General features: G+C 43.9%; 1 protein-coding gene across 7 annotated transcripts in view; it reads right to left on the bottom strand.

Annotated features, from left to right (window-relative positions):
* The window catches only part of LOC147024542 (transcriptional enhancer factor TEF-1-like), a 364,156-nt gene that overhangs the window by 106,373 nt on the left and 231,411 nt on the right, over positions 1-26,372 (bottom strand). For all 7 annotated transcript variants that reach the window (XM_085884568.1, XM_085884569.1, XM_085884572.1 and 4 more), the window contains 2 exons: positions 11,054-11,100; positions 7,707-7,768 (listed from right to left, as the gene is read on the bottom strand). In XM_085884568.1, the coding sequence (XP_085740694.1) occupies positions 7,707-7,768; positions 11,054-11,100 (109 nt within the window). The remainder of the gene's footprint in view (positions 1-7,706; positions 7,769-11,053; positions 11,101-26,372) is intronic.

Below are 26,372 nucleotides of genomic sequence, written 5' to 3'. Positions count from 1 at the left end.
GACACTGAGTTGAGAGGGCATTTCTTTCAAGGAGATCAATAAAATGTTCAGTAAATCAGGTAATAAAAGTCAGTGGGACGGATCCGACACAGTCTCAAGACTCCTCCGTGGAATAATGATAGTTATCCAGTAGCATTCAAAAAGTTTAGCTGCCCATGTGTCTGAATTTATTCATTTTATCAGTCATCTTCCAACGAAACCAAATTTACGTGTATACAAGAAACCTAGATAAAATGTCACAACCAATTTAAGATCTGTGGTTATACCCTCATATTACAGAGACAGAGCAATTGTGAATGGAGGAGGATATGGAGTGTTTGTCAAACCTGTTCTCTTCATGGAAATTTAATATAATGCTGAACTTGAATCAAATACAGCATTATCAAAATCCCTTGCTCAAGGGATGATGTTACTCTCATAAATTTCAATCATCCTGCCAACAGTTAATCTATAACACACTCCACGGGGCCTTACATAGGTGTGAAGGAGTGAGGTGTGAAGGAGTGATTATTTCGTGTGACGACTTCAACAGCCACAATATTCTATGAGGCTCCAAACTTACTGTAAAACTTGGTGAATGCATCGAGAATATCATCTGCAGAAGCAAAGTGTGAATGGAGGGTTCACAATGACAGTTTGGGTAGTGATCACTTCCTTGTGATCACTCACCTAAAACTGGAAAGGGACCGAGATGATTTAGACAGGTTCCCATCTTGAAATTTTTCCAAGGCCAACTCGGACTGCTTTTCTCACCACTGCTTCGAGGAAGTGAGGGAAGAGCTTGCTCATGAAAACATTGACAATTTTAATTGCAATATCATCACAACTATAAATACCATTGCCCAGTAGGGTGTTTCATATTGCAACTTTTTTGCGCTAGTCAAGTTGGCTACCCGTCGTAGCTTTCCAATATGGATAAAACCCCACTCGCCGATTTTTAGAATTTTCCTCCCAAAAATGGCTGCCGGCGGCTATTTTTTGCAAAATGGCGGCCTTTTTTCGCGTTTTGACACAGAAATCGACTCCTACACCTGATAAAATACGTTAATGTTACTTCATATGTGTATGTTTGTAGATGATTATGATTGCTATGTCTGCTTGCAGTCGGGGACTAGACATTAGGCATCCAATATGGCGGAAAAATCCAAAATGGCGTCCAAGATGGCCGATTTTTGGCCACTGGAAAGTTGTTCCCTCCTATGTGGGTTCTAATATGTCTAGTTATCGGTTTTTGGGTGTGCTGAATTCGTTTTTATGCTCTAAAATGCAGTATATCTGTCACAGAGACGTCTGCGGGGGTCATGCTCTCGCATTAAGAAGTAGTTATTGCAAGTTCGAAGAAGAATTTTGAATATTCTCACCCTCATTGATATCAGAAAATAACAATTAAATATTCGAAGGTCAAACGTATTTATTTAACATGTACAGTATATACACGAATTACTAGTGTACTAATGCCATAATGAATGTTCTAAAATGAATTCATGTATGCGTGCCTATCAGCCTCGATAATCAATAATATTGGCCATGGCATGGCATACATGGCTGTAGCGACATTTCAAATTAAAATTTCCATAGTTCAAAAACATCAATGTTCACACTTCGCTTCATATAGTTATCTACATTTTCTGAAGAGTGGATTTCATGTATCGAGAATAATTCTGCCTGTGCCACTCAACCATTTGAAGCAAAGCTTGCCTTTGCTGTTCATCCCTCGTTTTGTCTATAAAATCTGAAATCAACTAAATTCCATGCTCTGCAAGGTCGTTAACTACGTGAACATTGTGCACATAGTTTGCGAATTTTTGGTAACCATCACTTTCTGGCCATGTGCTTGCAGGCTCACACATCCATTCTACATCTAGTACATCATATAGTTCAAGAAGATTGAATAACCGCCACGAGTCGTCATCTATGAAGCTGCTGAGACACAGGTCACGACTCTCCATCTCATCCACGGCCGGAAATTTTGGCTTTCCTGAGCTGAGTTGATCATGAGGTAGTCTAGGTGTCTGATGCAACAGTTTTGCCATCGTTTCTCGCTCATCTGTGGGCACGTTGGAATCGGCAAGAGCGAAAATTACCAATTGCGGTGTCAAATACCATCGGTGTCGAATCGACACCTGATATCAATGAGGGTGAGAATATTCAAAATTCTTCTTCGGACTTGCAAGAGCTACTTCTTAACACGAGAGCATGACCCCGCAGACGTCTCTGTGACAGATATACTGCATTTTAGAGCATAAAAACGAATTCAGCACGCCCAAAAACCTATAACTAGACATATTAGAACCCACATAGGAGGGAACAACTTTCCAGTGGCCAAAAATCGGCAATCTTGGACGCCATTTTGGATTTTTCCGCCATATTGGATGCCTAATGTCTCGTCCCCAACTGCTAGCAGACATAGCAATCATAATCATCTACAAACATACACATATCAAGTAACATTAACGTATTTTAGCAGGTGTAGGAGTCGATTTCTGTGTCAAAATGCGAAAAAAGGCCGCCATTTTGGAAAAAATAGCCGCTGGTGGCCATTTTTGGGAGGAAAATTCTAAAAATCGGTGAGTGGAGTTTTCATCCATATTGGAAAGGTACGACGGGTAGCCAACTTGACGAGCGCAAAAAAGTTGCAATATGAAACCCTATTGCCCAGGACACAATCCCAATTTCTAGAAGCTTTGTCGGTCAGATAATCAAGGTTCTCTCATGGAATGACAAATGCAAACAGGCTATCTGGGAAAGAAGGGCTGCTCTTAGGACTTGGATGAAGGAAATCTCTATTGACTCAAACCCGACGACTAATCAAATGAGCTAAGTCAGCCTTTGGTGCTCCTTCTGTTCATCCAGCAACTCAGACATCTTTCTTCAAACCATTTGGAGAAGAGTGAAATATATGTATGGAAGTAAAGATGGAGGAAGGACCATCCACATGCTCATCTGCCACACTAAAACCTTCTATCTGAATAAAGATAAGGCTTTGTCTCTGGGGAAAACACTTTTCTCATCTTATTGGAGACATAAATAATGACTCTGAGTTCAACTCATAGAAGCTACAATTTGTGAACCAACACAAAACCATCATCAATGACTCTCCTTGTGTAAGCTCTTTGCTTCAGCTGGACTTCTCTCTTTGGGAGCTCAAGCAAGCTATTGTAAAGTCAAACAATACTGCTCCTAGTTGTGAACATCTAACCCACTCAATGTTCAAGCACATGAATGAAAAAGTTTTGGGAGTGTTCCTTGAACTATTTAACAAGGTTTGGTCTTTAGGTAAACTTCCCTGTGACTGGAAACACTCCATTGTCATCATAATTGCTAAAGTCAGAAAAGAACCCTCAAACTCATCTTTTTACCAACGGATTGCTCTCATTTCGGTTGTAAATAAAAAAAAAATCGAGAAGATGATCAATGAATGCGTGCATTTCTTCCTGGAAAAGAACAACCTGTTGTACAAATACCAGAGTGGGTTCAGAAAGGGTCGCTCTGCTATTTATCATAATGCCTAACTTGCTCATGACATCAGGAAATCTTTAAACAATCACGAGTCGCTATTTGGAATATTTCTTGATATTCACTAGGCTTTTGGAAAGAAGCCCTCCCTTATAAGACACATCAACTCAGAATCAATGACTTGGACTTCTTGTCGAACAGATCCTTTCAGGTGAGAGTAGGCCAAGCACTGTCCCTTGTATTTCACATGGATAAAGGTATCCTTCAGGGTAGCAGTTTAAGTCCCACACAATTTAATATTATGATTAATGATGCAGCTTCACACCCAGGGTCTCATCGTAAGATTATCTCTGTTTGCAGATGGCATTGCTATGTGAATCCAGGGGGAGAAGCCTATCTTTTATGGCCAAAAAACTCCAGGCTGATATTTGCAAGACTGAGCAATGGGCCCAAAAATGGGAATTTATGATTTCTGGATTTAGTCCAAACTCATAATTTTCACTCGTAAAAGGAATAGAAGGTCAAGGACATATCAATAACAGTCAACGGCATTCTCTCAACGCTTCCCTCTGATGCATCTTTTTTAAGAATTATTTTTGATGAGGGCCGAAGTTTGAACTCTCATGTTAAAAAACTTGCCATCAAATGTACAAAAGCCATCAATCTTATAGGGTCTGTCCAGTACAACTTTGAGAGCTCATCAGGAAAGTCTCATTATCATCATCATCATCATCATCATCATCATCATCATCATCATCATCACACCATTTGAAAGCCTTTACCCCTGAGCAGGGGTCAGCTTTTTGCAGGCTCCAATCATGGTCCCCTTTCTTGTGGCAATGTTTTTTCTTTACAGCCAGATGCCCTTCCTGACGCCAACCCTTTAGCCACCTTCGACCCTGCAGGGATATTACCAGTATACTGGTGCTCATTTTGCCGACCTCGGAAGGATGACAGGCTAAGTCAATCCCCCTGATGCTAACTCAGCAGCCAGCGGGGCTCGAACTCAGGACCCCGAGGATCCCAAGCCACCGCCTTAACCACTAAGCCACACCAGGCTCATTCATCAGGAAAGTCTCATATTTATATATAAAGCTCTTATCCACTCTCAATTTGACTCCAGCAGCCAGGCATATTGGGACATGTCAAAAACTAACTGGGAACCATTCAGTCCAAAGTGCTCCACATATGTCTGGGGGCCTTTAAAAGTGCTCCAGTTTCTGCCCTTCTTGTGGAAGCTGGTGAGATGCCCTTGCCACTCCATTGGGAACTATCCCTTGCTTCTTTACCATTTATTCCAGGGACAACCATCCAGTTAAAGCTTTGTTTTCAGACTGTTGGGAATACCAGCCGCTCGGCAGAAACTCTGATTTACCACCTTTTGGACGTGTGTGTAAGAGGGCGGCTAAAGAAATGGGTTTGGATTCTTTAACTGTAAATCACTTGAATGAAATGGCAATTTGACCCCCCCACCCCCCTGGATTCTAGAAGCACCTCATGTCCATGTGGATCTATGGGGTAAAACTGAGAGGGACAACCTAGTTAAGACCTGTAACCACATAGTCAAACATATCCACATGGTTTGGAATCAATCCTTATACGTCCACACAAACAGTTCCAAAGAACCATCACTTCCAAAGAACTAAAGGGATCGAAACGTTGATGGAAAACGGTGCCCAGCTGATGATCCGGGCAGTTGGGAAATCAGTCAATTGGTTATAAGTAAAGGTTATAACTACAAATAAAATATATTTTGTAAGTACTTACCAGTACATAATATATATGTGTTTGTGTGTTGATATATGTGTGTTTGTATGTACAGTATATGTATATGTATGTGTGTGGATGTGCGGGGTGTGTGTGTGTGTGTGTGTGTGTGTGTGTGTGTGTGTGTGTGTGTGTGTGTGTGTGTGTGTGTGTGTGTGTGTGTGTGTGTGTGTGTGTCCAGGCCATAACGTTTTTACCATTTGAGATTTTGTCATCAAAATTTTAAACTAACCCTTATTGTGACAATAAGGAGAAGCCAAATTAATAATTGCATAAAAATGTCAAAGGGCAAAGTCACAGTAAGTACAAATCGGCATTATCAGCCTGTCCACCACACAACGTGAGATGGCCGGGTTTTGTAATCGCTTCCATGTTTCTTTATTTATCTACCATTTGATTTTAATGTGTGTGTCTCTCTCTCTCTCTCTTCTTCTTTCGGCTGCTCCCGTTAAGGGTCGCCACAGCGGATCATCCGTATGATCCGCATAGTGATTTGGCACATGTTTTACGCCGGATGCCCATCCTGACGCAACCCTTGTCGCCTCTTACGACACAAGGATATGGTACACCTATTTTAACCGGGGTATACACCGGCCCAGTATACTGGTACTCATTTCGCCGACCTCAGAAGGATGACAGGCTGAGTCAACCCCCTGGTGTATTAATTCAGTGGCCAAACGGGGCTTGAACTCAGAACCTTTTGGATCCCAAGCTGCTGCCCTAACCACTGCGCCAACACCAGGCTGTATTTGATTTGAATGTGTCTGTCCAGGCCATATCATTTTTACCATTAGAGCATTTTTCATCAAATTTTCAACAAACCATTAACATGATCAGAAGACCTTTAACATCAGAAGACAAATTTATAAATTTTACATTAAATTTTTTTTAGCTGTTTTATTCCTTAAGTTTAGTTCGAGTACAAAACAGACATAGACTGCCTTTGCCTTTTGAGATGCTTTCCGGTTTATTATTGTATTTAGAGGGAATGGGTCACACTGACTTTTATAGATAGCATTTTCATGCTCCTTCTAGGCTTTCCAGAGGCATTCCACAGCCAATCGGAATGCACGGACTTGCACCATTGACTCAGGTAAGGCACATTATCCCCTCTCAGAAGAGTTGAGTTTTTAATGATTTCTGATTTAAAAATAACACTCGCATCGTAATTGTCTTGAGATAATCTGTGGTTCCAGAAGCTTAATAGCCAAACATTTAATATTACTACCTTCATCCAAGTTTGAAATCATCATAACTAGAATATTATAAACATATGATACGAGTTCCCTGACAAGGAACTTTAACACAGGAGGTCATTCAGCCCATCAAAGCTTGCACTACTATGACCAACCTATGGCTGTTTGTTTGTGCTCTGACCTTTTAAATGCTGCATGTCAAGCAAGGAAGCAGCACATACCGTTTTTTAAGTCTTTGGTATGACTCAGCCAGGATTCAAACAGCTGACCTTCCAGACTTAGAGTGGACGCTCTGACCATTATTATGACACCTTGGCTGGTTGAATGAAATGCAACATTTTCACCACTATACCACCACCAAAATGACAGTCTGTATAATTAGTACTTTGCTCTTTATGAGTGTGCTACCCTGAAGGAGGTGGTAACTACACAACTATCCTTTTTTAAAAAACAAAGTGCATGCGGTGATTGGCTTCAAACCAAATTGCTTTAAACTAAAGCCTTAGTAGGTAAAACAATACAAAGAGCAATCAGAGATTGCAGACCCTCGCTAGAACTTGTTTTCTGTGGTGTTTGTGTCGCTTTGTGTGGTGTATTTTGTGTGGTGTTTGTGTACTGGAGTGTTATGCAATTATAGACGTATATAGAACTGCCACTTTGTAACTACTGGCAGTGATGACCGGGTACCAAGACGTCCCGCGTTGATGCAACTACGCTTTGATCGGACACCTGACCATGACCTATGACGTTTTTTGTTTTTATTATTGTTCAATTGAATTCAGAATGGGTTAAAAATAAATTAAATTCAGGTCAAATGGAAGACCAAATAGGTTCTACATATGCAATTATGTTGTCATAACAAAGGCACCGATGAAGTCATAATTAAAAAAAATCATACTCATTCCCCATGAGGAGTACTTGCTACGTGCCAAGTTTCAATTTTTTCCATGGTGCGGTTTCAGAGATAGAGGTCCAAAGTTTTTCAGTTTTTCCAACATGGCTGCCACACCAAGTGACCCGTGATGTCATAATTATCACGAAAACATTCTACATGAGTAGTCGCACCAACGGTGAAAATTGTCTCAATCCGACAAGCGATTGCAGAGAAAATCACGAAAGTTCTGTGCGGACAAACAAACAAACCAACAGACAGACAGACAGACAAACACGCAAACAAACAAACAAACAAACCAAAATGCAATACCCTGACCTTTGGTGAGGGTAACAATATCTGATATAAAAATAGAAACTTCCAACAGGAACAATATATTGTTCAGTCTTATTCACCTGCTATGTGTGATGGTACTCCTGCTTGGATTGGATACGCGGGCTGAGCGAACGGTTTGACACTGAAGGGCAAGAGGTATCACATATTAATCACAGCAAAATTTGTCTTCAACAATTACAAGTGTCACACTAAAATCAAACAACAAATACAGAACAGGATGTTCAAGATTCAAACGTATTTTCATCGAAGTTATGAACACAACACATTTCAACAATGATAACACTGCCATTTTGAAAAGGTACTTCATTATCGTCATAATAAATTGGTCACAATAAAATGTTGGCATGAATCCTTCTCAGGGTGAAATCACTGGGAGAAAGTGTTCTTGCATTTTATGGTTCAAATGAAGCCATTACTTTGCACAAAAACATAGTAATATATTATAATTTTTATATATTTTCATGATAAGCAGCTTTTCATGCCATACGTTATTTAAATAATTATCACTTATGGATGTTCTCCAAATTATATTTATATTTCATTCAACTCTCACTTCATCCATAAAATTATTATTCGGATTCCAAGCCAGTATTGGCTGGAAGCCTTTTGTTCTTTGTGGGATTATTATTATTATATTTTTTTATTGTTATTACTGTTATTATGATAATGTCTCTCCTAAACGAAAATTCTTCTGAACTAAAATATGACAACAACAAAACTTCACAACATGGTCCTTGAAATGCGATCTTTTACCGAAATGGAGGTGGATACTTTGAGTCCTGAGAGGACTCTGTTCCACCATCTGAAACCTGCAAATAAGGATTTCAACCGATGGGAGATTATAATGTTTTTCTTCTTTCTTTATTCTTTCTCTCTTTCCAACAAATTACAATAGCACACCATTCCTTCATTTCTGAACTAATCCTCTATAATTTTGGTAGTCCTGATGGTCAAATACACCTGGTCTTATTTTGAAGAAAAAAGATCCAATTCGGTCCCCATTCCCTTATATCTCCTTAGGATGGAGGTCAAGATGAAATGCTCAAAAAAAATTGCACATTTTTCCTTGCTATTCCTTTGTATTTGAGTCAACAGAGATCAGATCTTTTCTACCCTCGTTCCAAATTTCCAGTTTTACTTCCTCAGATTTTCCTTCTGCATCCATCATGTCCACCCTATGCATCTTCTCCTGCTCCTAACTCATCCCCACATCCATTATTTGTCTAAGTCTGCCTCTATCTTAGCCTTTAACTCTGCTGTTGGTGTTTTCCCCCTCTCTCAACTCTCCCATTTGTTTTGTTGTGCCCTGATCCATTTAGTGTACTAATTCCAGCTTTTCCACAAGCCTTGAGTATGTATCTCAAAATAATCTTTAAGAGTTTTTTGGGATTATGCAGGGGTCAGAGGTCAAAATCAATTGCAACGTTAAGGTTTATGGACTATCAAAATTTTTAATTTCAACCAATCCAGATAACACTTGGCAGAAAAAAATATCTTGGTAGAGCCGCTACAGTGTAAACCGAGAACGGTGCTCAAAAGAGCACATACCTCTCCTCCAGGCTGACCAGTTTACATTGTGTATCCCACTGATCGGCCGGATCTGCACCGGACCTTAACCAAAACTTAATTGGCTTGTTTTAGTCAACTACCAAACTCAACTACCAAGTTTTGTCATAATCCGTCCACAACATTTTGAAATATTGTGCTATATATAATTTTGGCCATATCTCTCAATGGTGAAGAATCATGTTAAAAATTCCAGTAGCCAGATCCAGATCTTCACCAAAATCTAATCATTTTGTCATTGTCAAACACCCAATTTCATCCGAATCCGTCCACAACTTTTTGGGATATCCTGCACACAAAGAGACAGACAAACAGACGAATGAAAAATCACTCACAGAGTGACAACTTGGCAAAACAGCACAAAGTAGAATGACACTCGGTAGAGAGCATACCTCTGCCAGGTGGAACAGTTCACGTTTTGTATCTCACTGATGGGCTGGATCCTAACCAAAATCCAATCCGGTTGTTATTGTCACCTATTCAACTCATCCACCTTGTTTTGTCATAACTCATCGACAACTTTTTGAGATTTAGGGATATATTAGTTTTTTGGCCCTATCTATCAATTTTAGAAATCAGGCCTGTGTTGACCTTTTGATCTTGAAATTAATTGGTAATTGAATTCAGCGACCTGACATGAAAATACTCTTCAAATTTCAAGTCAATCGGATGAAAATTGAGGATTTAAAAATCTCACATAAGTTGTTGACCTTTTGGCCGAGGTTGACCTCAAAAATAATTGGTGTTTGAATTCAGTAAGCTGATATGAAAATCCTGTTCAATTTTCAAGTCATTCGGATGAAAAATGACGATTTTAGAAATTCGACCTCAAGATGACCTTTGATCTTTGACCTCAAAATCAATAGGCTTCTCAGTTGAGACTACCTATACAACTTGGAAAAGTTTCATGACAATCTCTTTGGAATTGTGACCTGTAGGCGATTGACAGACAAACAGACAGAATTACAAAATCGACTGACCAATATACGTGAACAATCTTCGATTTTGCAAGTAACAAACAAACAGAAAGGGTGTGAAAACATAACCTCCGTCACCTTCGGTGGTGGAGGTAATAATGAAACAAAATTTTCCTGAAAGCAGAAATAAGGTGATGCCATTGATGCAATTGCTGTGACTTATTATGTATTGAAAAATAATTTGTTCTTTCCTTTTTTAACGGTCACAATTAATCCCACATTCTTGCCCGGTTGGTTGGGGAGAAGCATGGCCAAAGTCTTTCACAAACCGGCTGTCCAGATCTGACATTCGACGAAGTAGTTAGGGCAGGAATTTGTAATCTGTTGAGGGTGCAGGCGGTAGCTCCCCTACATTTCGTGAAGGACACTGTGGGATCTTTAATATCCACCAATTCATGCCGACAGACGTGACACTCACTTTACGTCCAGCCGAGGACAGCACGCACATTGATGAATCACCCTGCCAGTGAGATACCGGGATGACAATTTATAGTCGGGTCAAGATTCAAACCCAGGCTAGATAGCTTAGAGGTGAGTATGCATACTTCAAGGCCATCCTGCTCGCCACATTGAAGTATTACTTGTTGAATTTGTGAATTGATTTTGTGAATTTGTGAATTGTCTGTGAACATATTAAGTCAAAATTTTACTGAAAGGAGAAATCTGTCATAAATACAGTGAAACATGCAATGCATTGATATATCAATGGACAAGATTTGTTTAACATAATAGAGCTTTTCACATTTCTCAGATTGTACAACCACGACGTGCCATTTACTGAGGTTTATACCCATATGCAAATAAGCTCCTGTTGCAAACATTGGCATGGCCCTTCAAACTGTCCACACACAAATTATACTCACTCTTGTAAGGATGAACCAGGTTGTCCCTGAAGGTTGCCAGTCCAGAACTGCAACACATAAAGGATTATGAGGCTCAGCTTGAGCTAACTCGGAACATGTTCATTGAAGCAAATGTGACAGCAACCAGCAGCCACCAGCTTGTAAAGCACCAATATCAACTTTAAATGTGTTTGGTAAAATGCCAACGATAAAATAAAAGTAAAAATAAACCAAAAAGCAAACCTGAAGCATGCTTTCAGGTGTATGAAGTATATTACAGCCAAATTGTATCAGGACGATTTATCCAAATTTTAAAGATTTTTTTTTTGGAGCCTGTGGTCTCAACTTGCCATGCGTTGCCAAAATCTTGCAGCGTATATTATGCGTAAATTGATAGACTTCCTATGTTTAGGATGACGAGGACAACCCGTCGGTTTAATTCAACACAAATCCTCAAAAAAAATCAACCAAGGATACAAACTTTGAAACCTATAAAGTGGGTGGGACCACGCCTGTCAATCAACATTTTGGGGACGGGGCCACGGCGACATGTGCCAGCCAGACCTAAATGGCTGTGGTTAATGGAATAATATTACAAACAGGGCAAAATTAGCATGAGGAGAGAACGACTTTCAAAGAAAGACATAACTTAAAAGGCTTCCACAAAAAAGTAAGCACAACTATCTCTGTGCATAGTCATAGAAAGGGAAACGAGAGTGTGCGGGACCACGCAGGAATGTTCTTCTGTTTGTGAGTTTTTGGTTCACGAGCGCCAGCCAGTGACCACTATATTCGTTATGTCTCTGTGTCTGTCTGTCCAGAGCATAACTCCGTGGACTTTGATCCGATCTTGATGAAACTTGGTTATGTGTTCGAGATCAATGTCTAGTTGTGTTTTCCTGGATGAGGGCGTGCTACGCCCATTGTGGGCGGAGCCACGCCCAAAAAATAGCCATTTTTAGGGGGTAGTCGGATTAAAAATCTATCTTCTCCTCGGGAATTGACTGAATGGAATGGGTTCTTCGGTATTTGAATAGCAAAATGAATTATCTAAAACTTGTCGTCCGATTTTTCATTTTCGACCCAAGGTCAAAAACTAAGAAAATTTCGAATTTTGACATAAAAATCATACGACCGCCAAAACTTTGAGAGCAAGGATGACAATATTTTTTATGCATAATCTTGAGGTCATTCCCCACCGAAAGTCTTCAAACCATTTTGCTCTATTTCGAACACCTTGCCCGTGGCGCCCCCTTCAAGTTTGTTTTTACGCTGATTTCATCAAAGTACGGATAATCCGAGGAGTGCGAAATGCCATACAGCCTATATGACGTTATATCGTTCCTGGAATGTTCTAGAGGAAGTTTTGCAGCAAAGGTCATAATCTTTGACCTTTAAAGGCCACAACGGTCAAATTTTCAAAGTTGTGGGAATCGAACCGGGTTTTCGACCTTCTTCGACGAACTAACTCCAATAAGCTATAGGACGTATCCTGTTTCCTTATTTTAATGTCCACAACATTGTTTTGTGACCTTTAAAGGTTATGCAAAGGTCAAATTTTTAAAGTTGTTGAACAAAACCGGGTTTTCGACATTTTGCAGCTAATAACCTGTCACTCGCACCACATCATGTTGATAATTTTTATAACTTGGTCAAACATTATCACATTGTCTCATCCTTGACTTCTGAAACAATCTACATCGTCAAATACCGCTCGTGAACCATCGTCGTCTTCAGACTTGTTTCTTTTTCTTCTTCCTCACAAGGAATATTGTGGCATATTAAAGGGAGAAAACCATTTTCATGTCTGTTTGTCTTCATCTATTCATGCTCATCACGTAATTGTTCTGTCTACCTCCCACCTTGGATTCTTAAGATACTGTAAGTTTGGGGACTATCTACTGTATACGTATATGACAGATAACACTGTGGTTTTATTTCCTGAAATATATGCACTGCATGGCTAAACCCACTAATTAAAGCAGCCCATTATATAATAGCAACACCATTTAATGCAAAGTGTTTTCACACCGAATTGACAAGTTATTTCGTCATGCAATAAAAATAAAACTCTCAAGCATGTAAATACATATTTCAACAAGAAGGGCACTCGGTAGAGAGCATACCTCTGCCGCATAATGCCTGATCCACAAGAACATATCTGGCCCAATACATTTTTCAAATATCATGCCAGATATAGTTTTTGGCCCTATCCCTCAATGGTGAAGAATCACTCAAAAAATTATCAGATCCGGATGAGTGGGTGGTTCGTGCATCATCACCTTGAGCAAGTGGTTCGTGCTCCGTCACCCTGAGCGAGTGGTTCGTGCTCCGTCGCCCTGAGTGAGTGGTTCGTGCTCCGTCACCCTGAGTAAGCGGTCCATGCCCACTTACCCTTAGTGAGTGGTTCATGCTCCATCACCTTGAGCGAGTGGTTCATGCTCCATCATCCTGAGCGATTGGTTCATGCTCCATCACCCTGAGCGAGTGGGTTGTGCTCCATCATTCTGAGCGAGCAGTTCGTGCTCCGTCGCCCTGAGTGAGTGGTTCGTGCTCCGTCACCCTGAGTAAGCGGTCCATGCGCACTTACCCTTAGTGAGTGGTTCATGCTCCATCACCTTGAGCGAGTGGTTCATGCTCCATCATCCTGAGCGATTGGTTCATGCTCCATCACCCTGAGCGAGTGGGTTGTGCTCTGTCATCCTGAGCGAGTGCTTCATGCTCCGTCATCCTGAGGGAGTGCTTCATGCTCCGTCATCCTGAGGGAGTGCTTCGTGCTCCGTCATCCTGAGCGAGTGCTTCGTCATCCTGAGCGAGTGCTTCGCCATCCTGAGTGAGTGCTTCATCATCCTGAGCGAGTGCTTCGTGCTCCGTCATCCTGAGCGAGTGCTTCGCCATCCTGAGCGAGTGCTTCGCCATCCTGAGTGAGTGCTTCATCATCCTGAGCGAGTGCTTCGTGCTCCGTCATTACCTCTGAGCGAGTTGTGAAATAACACCCGATTTCCGAGCCATTCGTCATATTAACGTGTTTTTTGAATAACCGAGCACAAATTTTTTTCCAAACGTCACACGCAGCTGTTTATAAAGATTAATGTTTGTGAACATCTCCCTGAAACGTCTATATAAATACAACGTTGTTTTTTGGTGGAAGATGCTCAAGGTTTCTGGGTTTATGCAGTGTGTACTGTAGTTGGCAATCACACTGACTCCAACCTGCTGATTCTCAAAAAATTGCCGATATTGGCCAAGCACAAATGTGTGTGTGTGTGTGTGTGTGTGTGTGTGTGTGTGTGTGTGTGTGTGTGTGTGTGTGTGTGTGTGTGTGTGTGTGTGTATGTTCATAAAGCATAACATTTTCTCTGTGCTTACTCCCCTCCCCCACCCCATTCTCTCTTTGTCCCATCCTTGCTCTACCCCCTCCCAATACAGTGCTGCACCCTCCTCCCACACCCCTCTCTCTCTTTCTCTCTCTGGACATATCCGGATGGCGTTTATGTCTGGACGGTGTTTGTCTACGGACGTGTTCAGATGGGAGTTTGTCTCTGAACGTGTCTGAGCGGTGTTTGTCTCTGCACAGCTTGGTTCTGGATGCGTCCGGGTGGTGTTTGTCTCCGAACATGTCCAGGCGGTATTTATGTCCAGATGGGAGTTTTTCTCTGGATATGGCCGAGAGTTTCTATAACGAGAGTAACGACGCAAACCCAAGTTTCTACGATGATTCTGTACCAAACCATCAAAAATCGTAACGTCGAGCGAAGCAAAAATCTCCATTTCTCCACGCAATTATTTAATATTATGTTATCAAAGACACAAAACCATAATATTCGGCCATCCACCAACAATCTTTACATAATCCGACGGCTTAGCGAGTCAGGCATGCGACGATAACCTTTATTGGGATAAAAAATGACTTTTAAAACATCATCTTTATCGAAAACACCGTCAGCGCGCACACGGAAAACCTTTACGTGATCAACGATGCCTCTGCTCGAGCGCGCTGCACCACGCGACGAGCTGTGACGCGGCGAGTGAAATATTTTTTATACAATCTTAAAACGCCTCCAAAACATCCGATTTTTATCAGAATTTCGACAACCGAGTTTTAAGCTTCCTAAGCGATCGCAAAAACCGAAGACAAAATTAAAATCGAAGTTAAAACGAACTCGTAACGTCGACCGAAGCAAAAATACTCCATTTCTCCAAATGAATTTACGGAATTATGTTTGACCTCACTGTGACCTTGACCTTTGACCGATTTTGACCAAAATCTCATCAGCGCTAGCCATCACCCTCCTGAATCACCTGGTGTAATTTGACATTGGTAGCTTCTTCCGTTCTCGAGTTATCGTGCCGACAAACAAACACACAAACGCACAAACACACACACAAACAAACACACAAACAAACAAACAGAGGACGGAAGTCTTCAATATACTTATGAAATCTTTAGATTTCGTAAGTAATAACCAGAAAGTTTTGGATGTCATGGGACCTTTAAGGGATGGTGCGTCATCCGTCGGTCCATCCACAAATACTTGCAACTTCTCAGAAACTACACATACGATTTCAATGAAATTTGACCATAACCTTCATCACCCGTGATGGCATTAAAAAAATGTTGCCTGAAGGTCTACAAAGGGAGTTTACAGGAGAGGGGGGGGGGGAGTGGGTTGCCTCCCCAAAGATTAAATGATACACACAATTCCGATGAAACTCCACGGCAACTTTCATCACCCACGACATACCAAAGTTTGTTCATGACATTAGAAAAATCTGCTCTAAGGGTATTTAAGGGGGGCTGCCCCCAAAAATATGTATTTGCTTTCTTCTCCAAAACGACACATACAATTCTGATGAAACTTGACCACCGTATTCACCGCCCATGATGTACCAAAGTTTGTTAACGATATTAAATTTGTTTGGAGGTCTAAGGGGTTTTACGGGGGGGGGGGGGGCACCAAGGTTTGTTCATTGCATTAAAAAAAAAATCCATCGGTATTTACTATCTTCTCCATTATATATTTTATGGGTCATACATGCCTTCCAGTGGTTGCCTGGTTATCTTATCCAGCCGCTACCTGGTGAGTGCCCAGGGGTAGTGCCCCTATGTTTAATATATCTGTGAGGTTCTTTGTCATCATTCCTGTAGATCCAGCTATCACTGGTACAACTTTGACATTTTTCATCTTCCAGGATCTTCTCACTTTATTCTTGAGGTCTTGGTGTTTGGTCATTTTCTTTAATTTCTGCATTGTTTAATCCAAAATCCCTGCTATAAACACCTAAATAAGCAATGCCTTCTTCTCTTTTTTGTACCCAAGTATGATATCTGGTCACAACGCTTTGTTTTTGATGTTCACGCTTGATGGGATCATTAGTTCGTACATGAACGATAGGTACTTCCATGTTTTCAGTGATTACTTTTGTAAACTCTGTTGTGTCGTGTGTCCAGCTATTCTGACATGAGTTTGTTTTTGTGTGTGTGTTCGGTCATTAAGCGTAACATGTCATTCTCTTTCCTAACCCCACCTCCACCCCTCACCTTTCCCTCTTCTATTTTTTTTCAGACTCTCTCTCATATCTCTCTCTCTCTCTCTCTCTCTCTCTCTCTCTCTCTCTCTCTCTCTCTCTCTCTCTCTCTCTCTCTCTCTCTCTCTCTCTCTCTCTCTCTCTCTCTCTCTCTCTCTCCACCCCATCCTCACATCCCGACCTCCCGTGGTATAGCAACGTTTGGTGAGACATAGCTCTCCCCACCTCCTCCCCTTCCTCGCTCTTCTCCCGTTCCCAGCTTCCCATCCCTTCTACCTCCTCTCTCTCCCCTCCCCTCACCTCTCATTCTTCCCTTTCTCAACCCCCCTCCTTAATAGCCCCTGTCAGCAAAGCGATGGGTTGTATTTGCAAGTCATATATATATATATATATATATATATTATACACACACACATATATAGACACCATATCAGGATATACAAATCCAATTGTTTTTTGTTTAATACAGTGTATGTTTAATATATATATATATATATATATATATATATATATATATATATATATATATATATATATATATATATATATATATATATATATTGTTACGGGGTCGGGTATCGGCGACGAGCACGACTGCTAGATGGAGCCGCAGAGTCGACTCCGCCGATCACCCGGAATTTCGATCGTACCTTTTCGGAAAACTCCGAAAAGTACGGGTTCCTGTTCGGACCGAAGTTAGCGAATAGGTCGACCACGTGGGGTAGGGTCGATTGCCAATTTCAATTTACCTAAATACCCACGTCGTCCAACTACCGGGGAAATTCACCCTAGACGGCACCCGTACGGAACGAGCCGCGAGCGTACTCGAACCGTGTGTGACCCGAGCGGACGGTCACCAAAGTCCCGTCGGTCCAAATATACCGTTACAGCGGTAACCGCCTGGCTAATTCTCCAACGCGCACCGTGTTAACCCAATAAAAGAAACACAAAACGAACCGACACATTTAACACATGGGGTTTATTTATAACACAATAGGGAAATGAGGGGAGCACATAAGGGCAGAGTTATCCGAATATAGAAGGCACGTATGTACAGCACGGCACTTATACAATTTCCTACTTATTGGACTGGCGCCACAAACACACACATGCACACACCCAAAAGAATCGTACCAAAAGCAGTCTTTATCGAGGCCTGTCTCGGACCTGTCCACCTTGTGTGGTCTTCGCGATCTTGGGGGGACGGGACTCGAACCCGCAAGCACGACCGTCTGCAGGGCCCTCGTCGACGACCACTCACTGGCCCTGGATTCCAGGTTCAAAACCGCCTGGACTGAAACGCCCTCTTCCACCAGGGATGTCTCACACACGATCCTCCGAACTCGTGAATGCTACTGCCACGAGCACATCGTCTCTCCCTCTCTCTCGTCCAGACCACATCTCCTTTGTGTGCTCAGGCGCGAGAGACCTCCTTTTTTCGCCACTCGCCTCCTCATTGGACGGTCCTTTCTCGGACGATTCGTCGCGGCCTCCCGATTGGCCGGGGCCGAACACTCTATCTGGCTAAGGCGGAGTCAGCCTGAGGTGCTGAGCTTCCTGGTTGGAGAAGGGGCCCGCCCCTGCCCTTTTGGGTGGAGTCTCATTCTGAGGTGATGAGGTTCCTGGTTGGACAAGGGGCATGCCTCTGCCCTTCTGGGAGGAGTCTCGTTCTGAGGTGATGAGGTTCCTGGTTGGATAAGGGGAATGCCCCTGTCCTTATGGGAGGAGTCTTGATCTGAGGTGATGAGGTTCCTGGTTGGACAAGGGGCACGCCCTTGCCCTCCTTGGCGGAGTCTCGATCTGAGGTGAAGGAAATCTCCACCCCCGTACGTGATCGAACACACATAGATAATGGCGTCGAGCAGAGCGAGGGGAAGATGACGCTGGCATTGATGGTGGTGTAAAAAGAAAAGAAAAGAAAACCTGACTATCAAAATAACTCCACAGCACAGGAACATTTAATTACCCATTAGACAAGGGAAAAGGGAGCTATCTATCCACGTTTACTTCTCGATATAACTGAGCTATAGGACCTGTATGTTGAGTGCAGTAAACTTCCAAATCCGTAACAATATATATATATATATATATATATATATATATATATATATATATATATATATATATATATATATATATATATATATATATATATATATATATATATATATTGAGAGAAATGAACAAGATAGAACCATCAGAAATATATGTGGAAAAATTACCGGCCCAGACCCAGGTCCTCTGGCAAACCGTACCAATGCTCTGCCATCTGAGCTATCTGGATGATCCATCAGCTAAGCAACGCAATTCTTCCACATATATAAGTGCCACTCTGTTTCCCCCACTGCTTCCAGGGCACTCGCTGCCAACCATTGGAGAAGTTAGGGCCTGCTCTCGATAGTGTCTTCCCCCTGTGGGGGACACATCCATGTCCACTATTAAACACCACAGGGGGCATAGTAATATCCTGAGAGAAATGAACAGGATAGTACCATCATAAATACATGTGGAAAAATTACAGGCCCAGACAGGGAATCAGGGAATCAAACCCAGTCAATAAAGTTGGGAGGGAGGGAGAAAAAAAAAGAGAGAGAGAGAGAGAGAGAGAGAGAGAGAGAGAGAGAGAGAGAGAGAGAGAGAGAGAGAGAGAAAGTGTAGGGTGAGAGGGGGAAGCGGAGGCAGAGAGGATGAGGAAAGGGGAGTTAGGGGGGAGGTGGGGAGCGCGACACTTCACCAAACGTTGCTATACACTGCGGGAGGAAGGGGTGCATGAGACACACACACACAGGTGTGGGAGGAGAGTGCTGCATTTTATGAGGAGATGACAGAGTGAGGGAAAGGGTGGGGGAGAGGAGGCAAAAAAAATAAAAAACACATGTGAGGGGTGGAGGTGGGGTTAGCAAAGAGAATGATATTGTTGCAGGCCGGGGGTCGGGGGCGAGAACGACCACTAGGTGGGGGAGGTTGCGTCATCTCCCACCAAACTCCCCGGAATTGTAGGCCGTCGCTCGGATAACTCCGTGAGCCAGCGGGTCGTTCAACCGACCGTGGAACGCCAATATCTCGACCGCGTGGCGTAGGGTTATTTTGTCTTGATCCAATGTACCTAAGTAACCATGCGGTCTCAGCAACCGGCGATCCACACCCTTGTAACGCCTGGCTGAACCGGATTCATACAGTCCTAATATTTACACTACCCATGGCTCAGGATCTGTGACTTGAGGAGAGAAAACGCAGCAAGTTAACATTTGTGGGTGAGTGTACAGACGGCTTTAAGGCCTTCAAAGGTCCCTTGATTGTCGTTGAATTCTTCTTTTTTATTTCAGCTGCTGGAGGCAACTCACCCTAACACGGCAGGCCATACACCGTTTCACAGGCCATTTGAACTAGCCTTATGCAACAAGATCTCCGGGCTGCTCAGTGCAGTCCCCGGTCCATTTGAACTGGCCTTTATGCAACAAGGAGGTATCCGGGATGCTCAAATGCAGTCCCCGGTAATGCGGCTGCCTGCAGGGCAGTCCTTGCAAATACTTTCAGAGATGGTCCTGGAGCACATGGTGAAGGTTGTGACATGGAAAAGCAAACAAAGGCATCGGCAGGTATGGAGGCAAGGCAAAGGCAGGCAAAGCATGGCAAACGCAGACCAGACAAGATGCAGTACAACAGGAGGTCGGCGCACGAAGCTGGCCGGTCTCGGTCTGGTATCGTGAGGTTGTGGAGGGAGTGCGATGGCGCCGGCCGATCTGAAAATGGGCTCGGACCTACCCTACAGTCTCCCTCCAACTTATCGCCCATGCCTGTCCTTATCCATACCCAACCCCATTAGCTTGCAACAACAAAAAAACAACGAAATTTAGATTATTTTTATTTTTATTTATTTATTATAATTACGTGTGTCCTTAACCCTCTAATCGTCTTTGTTCGGCTAACCTGTCCTGACCGTCTGGCCCCAATCCCTAAGATCCTTTTTGAAGGGATTGAGGAAGATACGAGTGAATCTGCCCCGAGGCCCAAGGCAGCCTCAGAATAACTCCCTCAGATTTCAGCAATTTTCCAAGGTGAGTCCAGCGGCCGACGAACAGCGAAGGGATGGACGGTGTGAAGGGGTACACGTTTTCTATCTATCCTACCATTTTATTAACGTTAATCTATCCCCAGGGTTTTTCAACACGCCTGTATCTTTAAACTATCGGTTCGAGAAACCATGATTCGCGTCGCCTGTGTTGGTATTCGTTATTAATTTGGGTCTGGCCCACAAATTTTCTCTCGTGTTCTTGCACAATTTCGTGGCTGGGCAGCGTGGCTCCATTGGCAGGGATACCCATCTGCCTAACTCAAACTTCAGCACCCCCGGGTCGCTGAGGCTGTCTCCAAGCCTACCTACTCCGTATGAACGTGGGGAATGCCCCTGGCAGTGTCCCCTTCGATGCCCACGTGGCATTTTGGTGCTCCGGGTCCCGCTTCCATGAGCTGCCCATGCCCATTACATTAACTCGGTCCCTTGGACCTATGGCCTACTCTGGCCGACTACTTCGGTGCCCAGGGTTGCCCTCTACTCAGTACGCATATTTCCACAGCCACGCTCCCAGCTGGTCAATAGACTCCTGCACCCTACAAAAAGGTTTCGTGCCTTCATTCAACACCAACAAAACGACATCCGATTGGTTAATTTAACTAACCCACTAACTAACATTACACTAACCCCGGGTTCCCTTGGGTGGGATTCACTGCTCCCCCCAATCATTCGTTCGCACCATGCATTCCACATTCACTCCACTCACACTCGGGCCCGCTGACCCATGTTCACTCACCGTATTTCTTTCTTCTCAGTTCACACCAACACAGACGCTAACTACGTTCCCCTAACTAAGCTCGTGCTCCCCGTCATCCCTTACTCTAAAGCACATTCCATTTAATTCTATGCTAAGCTACGTCCCCACTATGCGTTTCATGTCTGTCCATGTCTCCAATCCATTTCTAAATTCTACCCTAAATTCTCTAACTCATGTTACCAGACCCCATGAAGGACTACTCAAATCCCCACGAGGCCGGTCTATCTAACACTAAACCCCTCCACTAAACTAGTGCTCCTATGCCCACGACGAGGATGTTCGCTACATCCTGGTCGGGAATCGTGTACTCGTGGCAAGGCTCTGCCAGCCCTGCGTCGCCAGGGCGGCGATTTACAACTCGCTCGTCCCCTTCGTTCGGGCGATAATTGGAAGCGTAACGTCGCCCCGTCGATTGCATTACACGTCAGCGTCCGAGCCATCCACCATATGAGCCGTGCGTTTCTCACCTGGCCTTCGTGCTGCGCGATCCTTGCTGATGACGTCACTTGCACACGAACCGCTCTGCGAAGCTTGCCACGCAGACGGAACCGGCTGTGTCATCCCCGAGATTCGTTCCGCGCATCCCGCGAATTCCACTTGCTGCGCGCAGCACATCGGCCCCTCTGTACACGTGCTCACATGGGGCCACGTGCTTTCCAAACTCACACAATCGCCGCCATTTTAGCCGTCCAGGTGGTGGTTTCGAACCAAACGCCGAGCGTTTCGACGCCGGCTCCCGATCACGAGATCGTGCGCGCCTGGGCCGTTCACAAGATATGGAATGGAGCTCACACGCAGCGTCCCGAGGAGCCGGCGCGATTTCCAAAATAACTCCGTCCGTTACACGACCCACGTCTCCCGTCTGGGTCAGTCCGTGTTCCATCTCCTCACGTGCACTCACACATGCCATGTCATTTGCACCACTCGCACGTTTTTACACACACTCTGGGACATTCACATTGGGGGCTCGTGTTAGTTCAAAAGATCCCTGGGTTTCTATACCTCCCAAGCTCGGCATGTACCCTTTCGTGTGATGCAATGGCTCCACCTCGTACGGTCTTTCCAGACTCACCTGATCACGGACTGCTTCGAGGGAGCACATCGTCTCCCCTTGTTCCAGGGGGAGGTTAATCTGACCCTCGCATTGGGTCCCGAAACATTCCACCCGCTCAACCCCAATGTCCCCTACCAGCTCCACTTGTGTGTGCTCCTCTTTAATTTTATGTAATTCGTCTTTCTCTTCTAATTCTTGTGTTTCTGTTATTATTTCTAAATCTTGCGTCTCCTTATTTTCTCTGTCATCCTCTGTTAGAGTTTACGGGTTTCTCCCTTAATTATTACGGCGTCGCTCGTCCCCTCGACCTCGCCCGTCGTCATCGCGGTCCGAACCACATCCACACTCCCCCTTGACTCGGTCGTTTCCCCACGTAGTGTACTGGTCCCATTTGCAAAATTTCGGAGCACGGTCTGCATTTCGCATTTACCAACTCCGCCTTCATTTCTTTCTGACCCGCCTTCAGCATTTGCATATTCACATCCATTTGGCTCTCCATTCTTTGCACATTTGCATCCATTGTTTGCGTATTTGCATCCATTCGGCTTCCTAAGTTTATTATCATGTTTTGCATGTTCCTGAGTACCTCCACCAACTGGCTCATGTCAAGTGGCCTTGGCGGAGCGGATCCGCCATGATCTGGCTCAGAACTGGCAGGGATCGCTCAGTCCTCCGAGAGGGGAATTTGATGCAGGGGGAGCTCATGCACCACCGCTGCCGCCCCCAATGCTACCTCTGGGTTTGATTGCAGGGGCGGGTCTTCCTGCAAGGTGTTGTCCTGAGCCATGGGTTCCTCCAACATTAATTCAGAACCCACATGTACCAGTCTGTTTTGGTCCATGTCGAGAATTAAATAAAATTTAAATCCTGCTCTTAATTTGGAGGGAAAAGGGGGGTTGTGAAGCACACCACTGGTCCGAGTCCAGTAAATTTCTCTATGGAGGCGGAGGGGTTCGAGTCCCGCACCAGACACCAAACTGTTGCGGGCCGGGGGTCGGTGGCGACAATGACCACTAGGTGGGGGAGGTTGCGTCGTCTCCCACCAAACTCCCCGGAATTGTAGGCCGTCGCTCAGATAACTCCGCGAGCCGGTGGGTCGTATAACCGACCGTGGAACGCCAATATCTCAACCGCGTGGCGTAGGGTTATTTTGTCTTGATCCAATGTACCTAAGTAACCACGGGGTCTCCACTATCGGGGATCCACGCCCCCACAACGCCTGGCCGAACCGGATTCACTCTACCGGTAGCGGCAAAATTACACCGACCGACAACCACTCTGCCACCCACCTTTCCGGCTCGGATGCAGTCGAGCGGGCGTGCCCAGGACATCCCAGCTACAATTGTCCGATTACCGGGGATTAAAACCCTGCCTAAACTCAGATCCGAACCATGCTGGACCAATTCAAGAAAGGATGGAAACGAACTGGGGACATTTCTACAATTGTTTATTTACAATAAAAAGACACAGGGAAGACTTAACGTGGATCTTCTTCTCTTCTTCTTCTTTCGGCTGCTCCCATTAGGGGTCGCCACAGCGGATCATCCATATGATCCGCATAGTGATTTGGCACATGTTTTACACTGGATGCCCTTCCTGACGCAACCCTGGTCGCCTCTTACGACACAGGGATCTGGTACACCTATTTTAACCGGGGTGTACACCGGCCCAGTACACTGGTACACATTTCGCCAACCTCGGAAGGATGACAGGCTGAGTCGTCCCCCTGGTGTTATACGACTAGGTATATAAATATATACACATGCATACATATATATGTATATACATACATACATACATATACATGTATACAGATACATACATATATGCAGCATATATACATATATATATATATATATATATATATATATATATATATATATATATATATATATATATATATATATATTCAGTGGCCCAATGAGGCTTGAACTCAGGACCTTTTGGGTCCCAAGCCGCTACCCTAACCACTGCGCCAACACCAGGCTTGAAGGAAGACTTAACGCGGATATGCAAGTAATATTTACAATGATCAAAAACAAACACTTAAACAGTTTCTACTTATAAGACGTGCCCACACGCAGACACAAACACAAATGAAAATAAACCCAGAGTTCTTTATTGGACCCTCACAGCCGAGGAGAGAGACGAGCTGGGGGTCAGAGTCCAGCTGGGTACCTGACCGTCAGAGGAAGGGGGTGCTCCGTGGTACGGCACCTGGCAATGGTCGTTGGTTTGGTCCCCAGTAGCACGTGTGGGACTCGTGGTTCGTGGCGGAGCTCGGGTGGTGAATAGTGGGGTCCACGGAGGGGGTCAGGGTTGCTCTTTCCTTTCCTTCTAGAGGGCCAGCAGGGACACGTTCGCCGCCTTCACGACCTTCAGCTCAACCATCCGCTTCAAAAGAACTGCACGCTCAATAACAACCCTCAGAGCCCTCTTCAAAACCTTGTCAGAAACCCGTGGAGAACTTCCTCCAAGACCCTTCTTCCTCACTCGACTCTCAACCACCACAACCCTGTCAAAACCTCCGAACAACTTTCGTAACAACATACTTAATGACAAAACTGACTTTTGGGACAATTGTATGTTGAATGCATATGGTTTCCAGATCCGTAACAATATGTTATGCTAAACGACCAAACGTACACACAAAAAAACTCATGTTATAACAGCTGTATACTCAACGACACAACAGAGTTTGTCAAGTAATCCACTGGCACATCTGTAAAAACTTTGACATCCCAGTTCCAGAAAATTAGTGGGAACATGAACCAAAAGCAATCACTGAAAACATGGAAGTACCGCTCACGTACAACCTTATGATCCCATCGGGCGTGAACATTGAAAACAAAGCATTGCGACCAGATATCATACTTGGGTACAAAAAAAAGAGAAGAGATTACTAATTGAGGTGTTAATACAGGTGATTTTGGACTAATGATGCAGAAATCAAGAAAATGACCAAACACCAAGACCTCAAGCATGGAGTGAAAATATCCTGGAAGCTGAAGAATGCCGAAGTTGGACCAGTGATGAAGAAGAACCTCATGGGAATGATGAAGAAGCACCTCACAAAGATATTTAAAACCATCCCTGGGAATATCACGACAAATGAACTACAGTTGGAAGACGTCCTGGACTCAGTGACGATCTTGAACAGAGCCCCCGGCACAAAACCTTGAAAACAGAAAACTTCACAGCTTGGTCCATGAATTGTGACTCCTTACCAAAATGAAGGTGGATACTTTGAGCCCACCCTGGGAGGACTCCATTCCACATTCTGAACCACACACACACACACACACACACACACACACACACACACACACACACACACACACACACACACACACACACACACACACACACACACACACACACACACACACACACACACACACACATGTGCCGGTGGATACTTCAAGACCTGGGAGGGATCCGTTGCACCTTCTGAAACCAGAATGTGGAGATTTTGTAATGTTAGCAAATCACCCAAAACGGAAAGAGCAAACTGTTATGTGTATGTAATTGCAGAAAAAAAGGTCCCTGTGGACTGTGCCTCCCCAAGCTTAATGGGATAGACACACCTTGGAAGTTTGACAGACTATGTTCTTGGAAACATATCTTAGAACATGAGTGGCTCTCCCTTTTCCCAAGAGAGAGTGGATTGCACCCCCCCCCCCCCCACCCAGACCACGCGTATCAGGAAGCCAATGAATAACGACTGCATCACAAAGTAGTGCATGCAGTTAATCGCACAACCCATGCCTCCATTAATCATCAAGGTCGATACACCTTCCAGCAGAAATGTGGAGCAAATGTACATGAATACATATCTCAATGGAGCATCATTAAATACGGCGATGGGGCCTTCAACAGATAGACATGCCCAGGCATATCTACACTGTACCACCACTACTTTTGC

This window comes from Eptatretus burgeri, chromosome 6 (genome assembly GCF_056783735.1).
Source record: "Eptatretus burgeri isolate ZD-2024b chromosome 6, Ebu_testis_v1, whole genome shotgun sequence".
Classification (NCBI taxonomy): domain Eukaryota; kingdom Metazoa; phylum Chordata; class Myxini; order Myxiniformes; family Myxinidae; genus Eptatretus; species Eptatretus burgeri.
The sequence above is the reverse complement of the archived record's forward strand: the minus strand, read 5'-3'. Positions and strand labels throughout refer to the sequence as shown.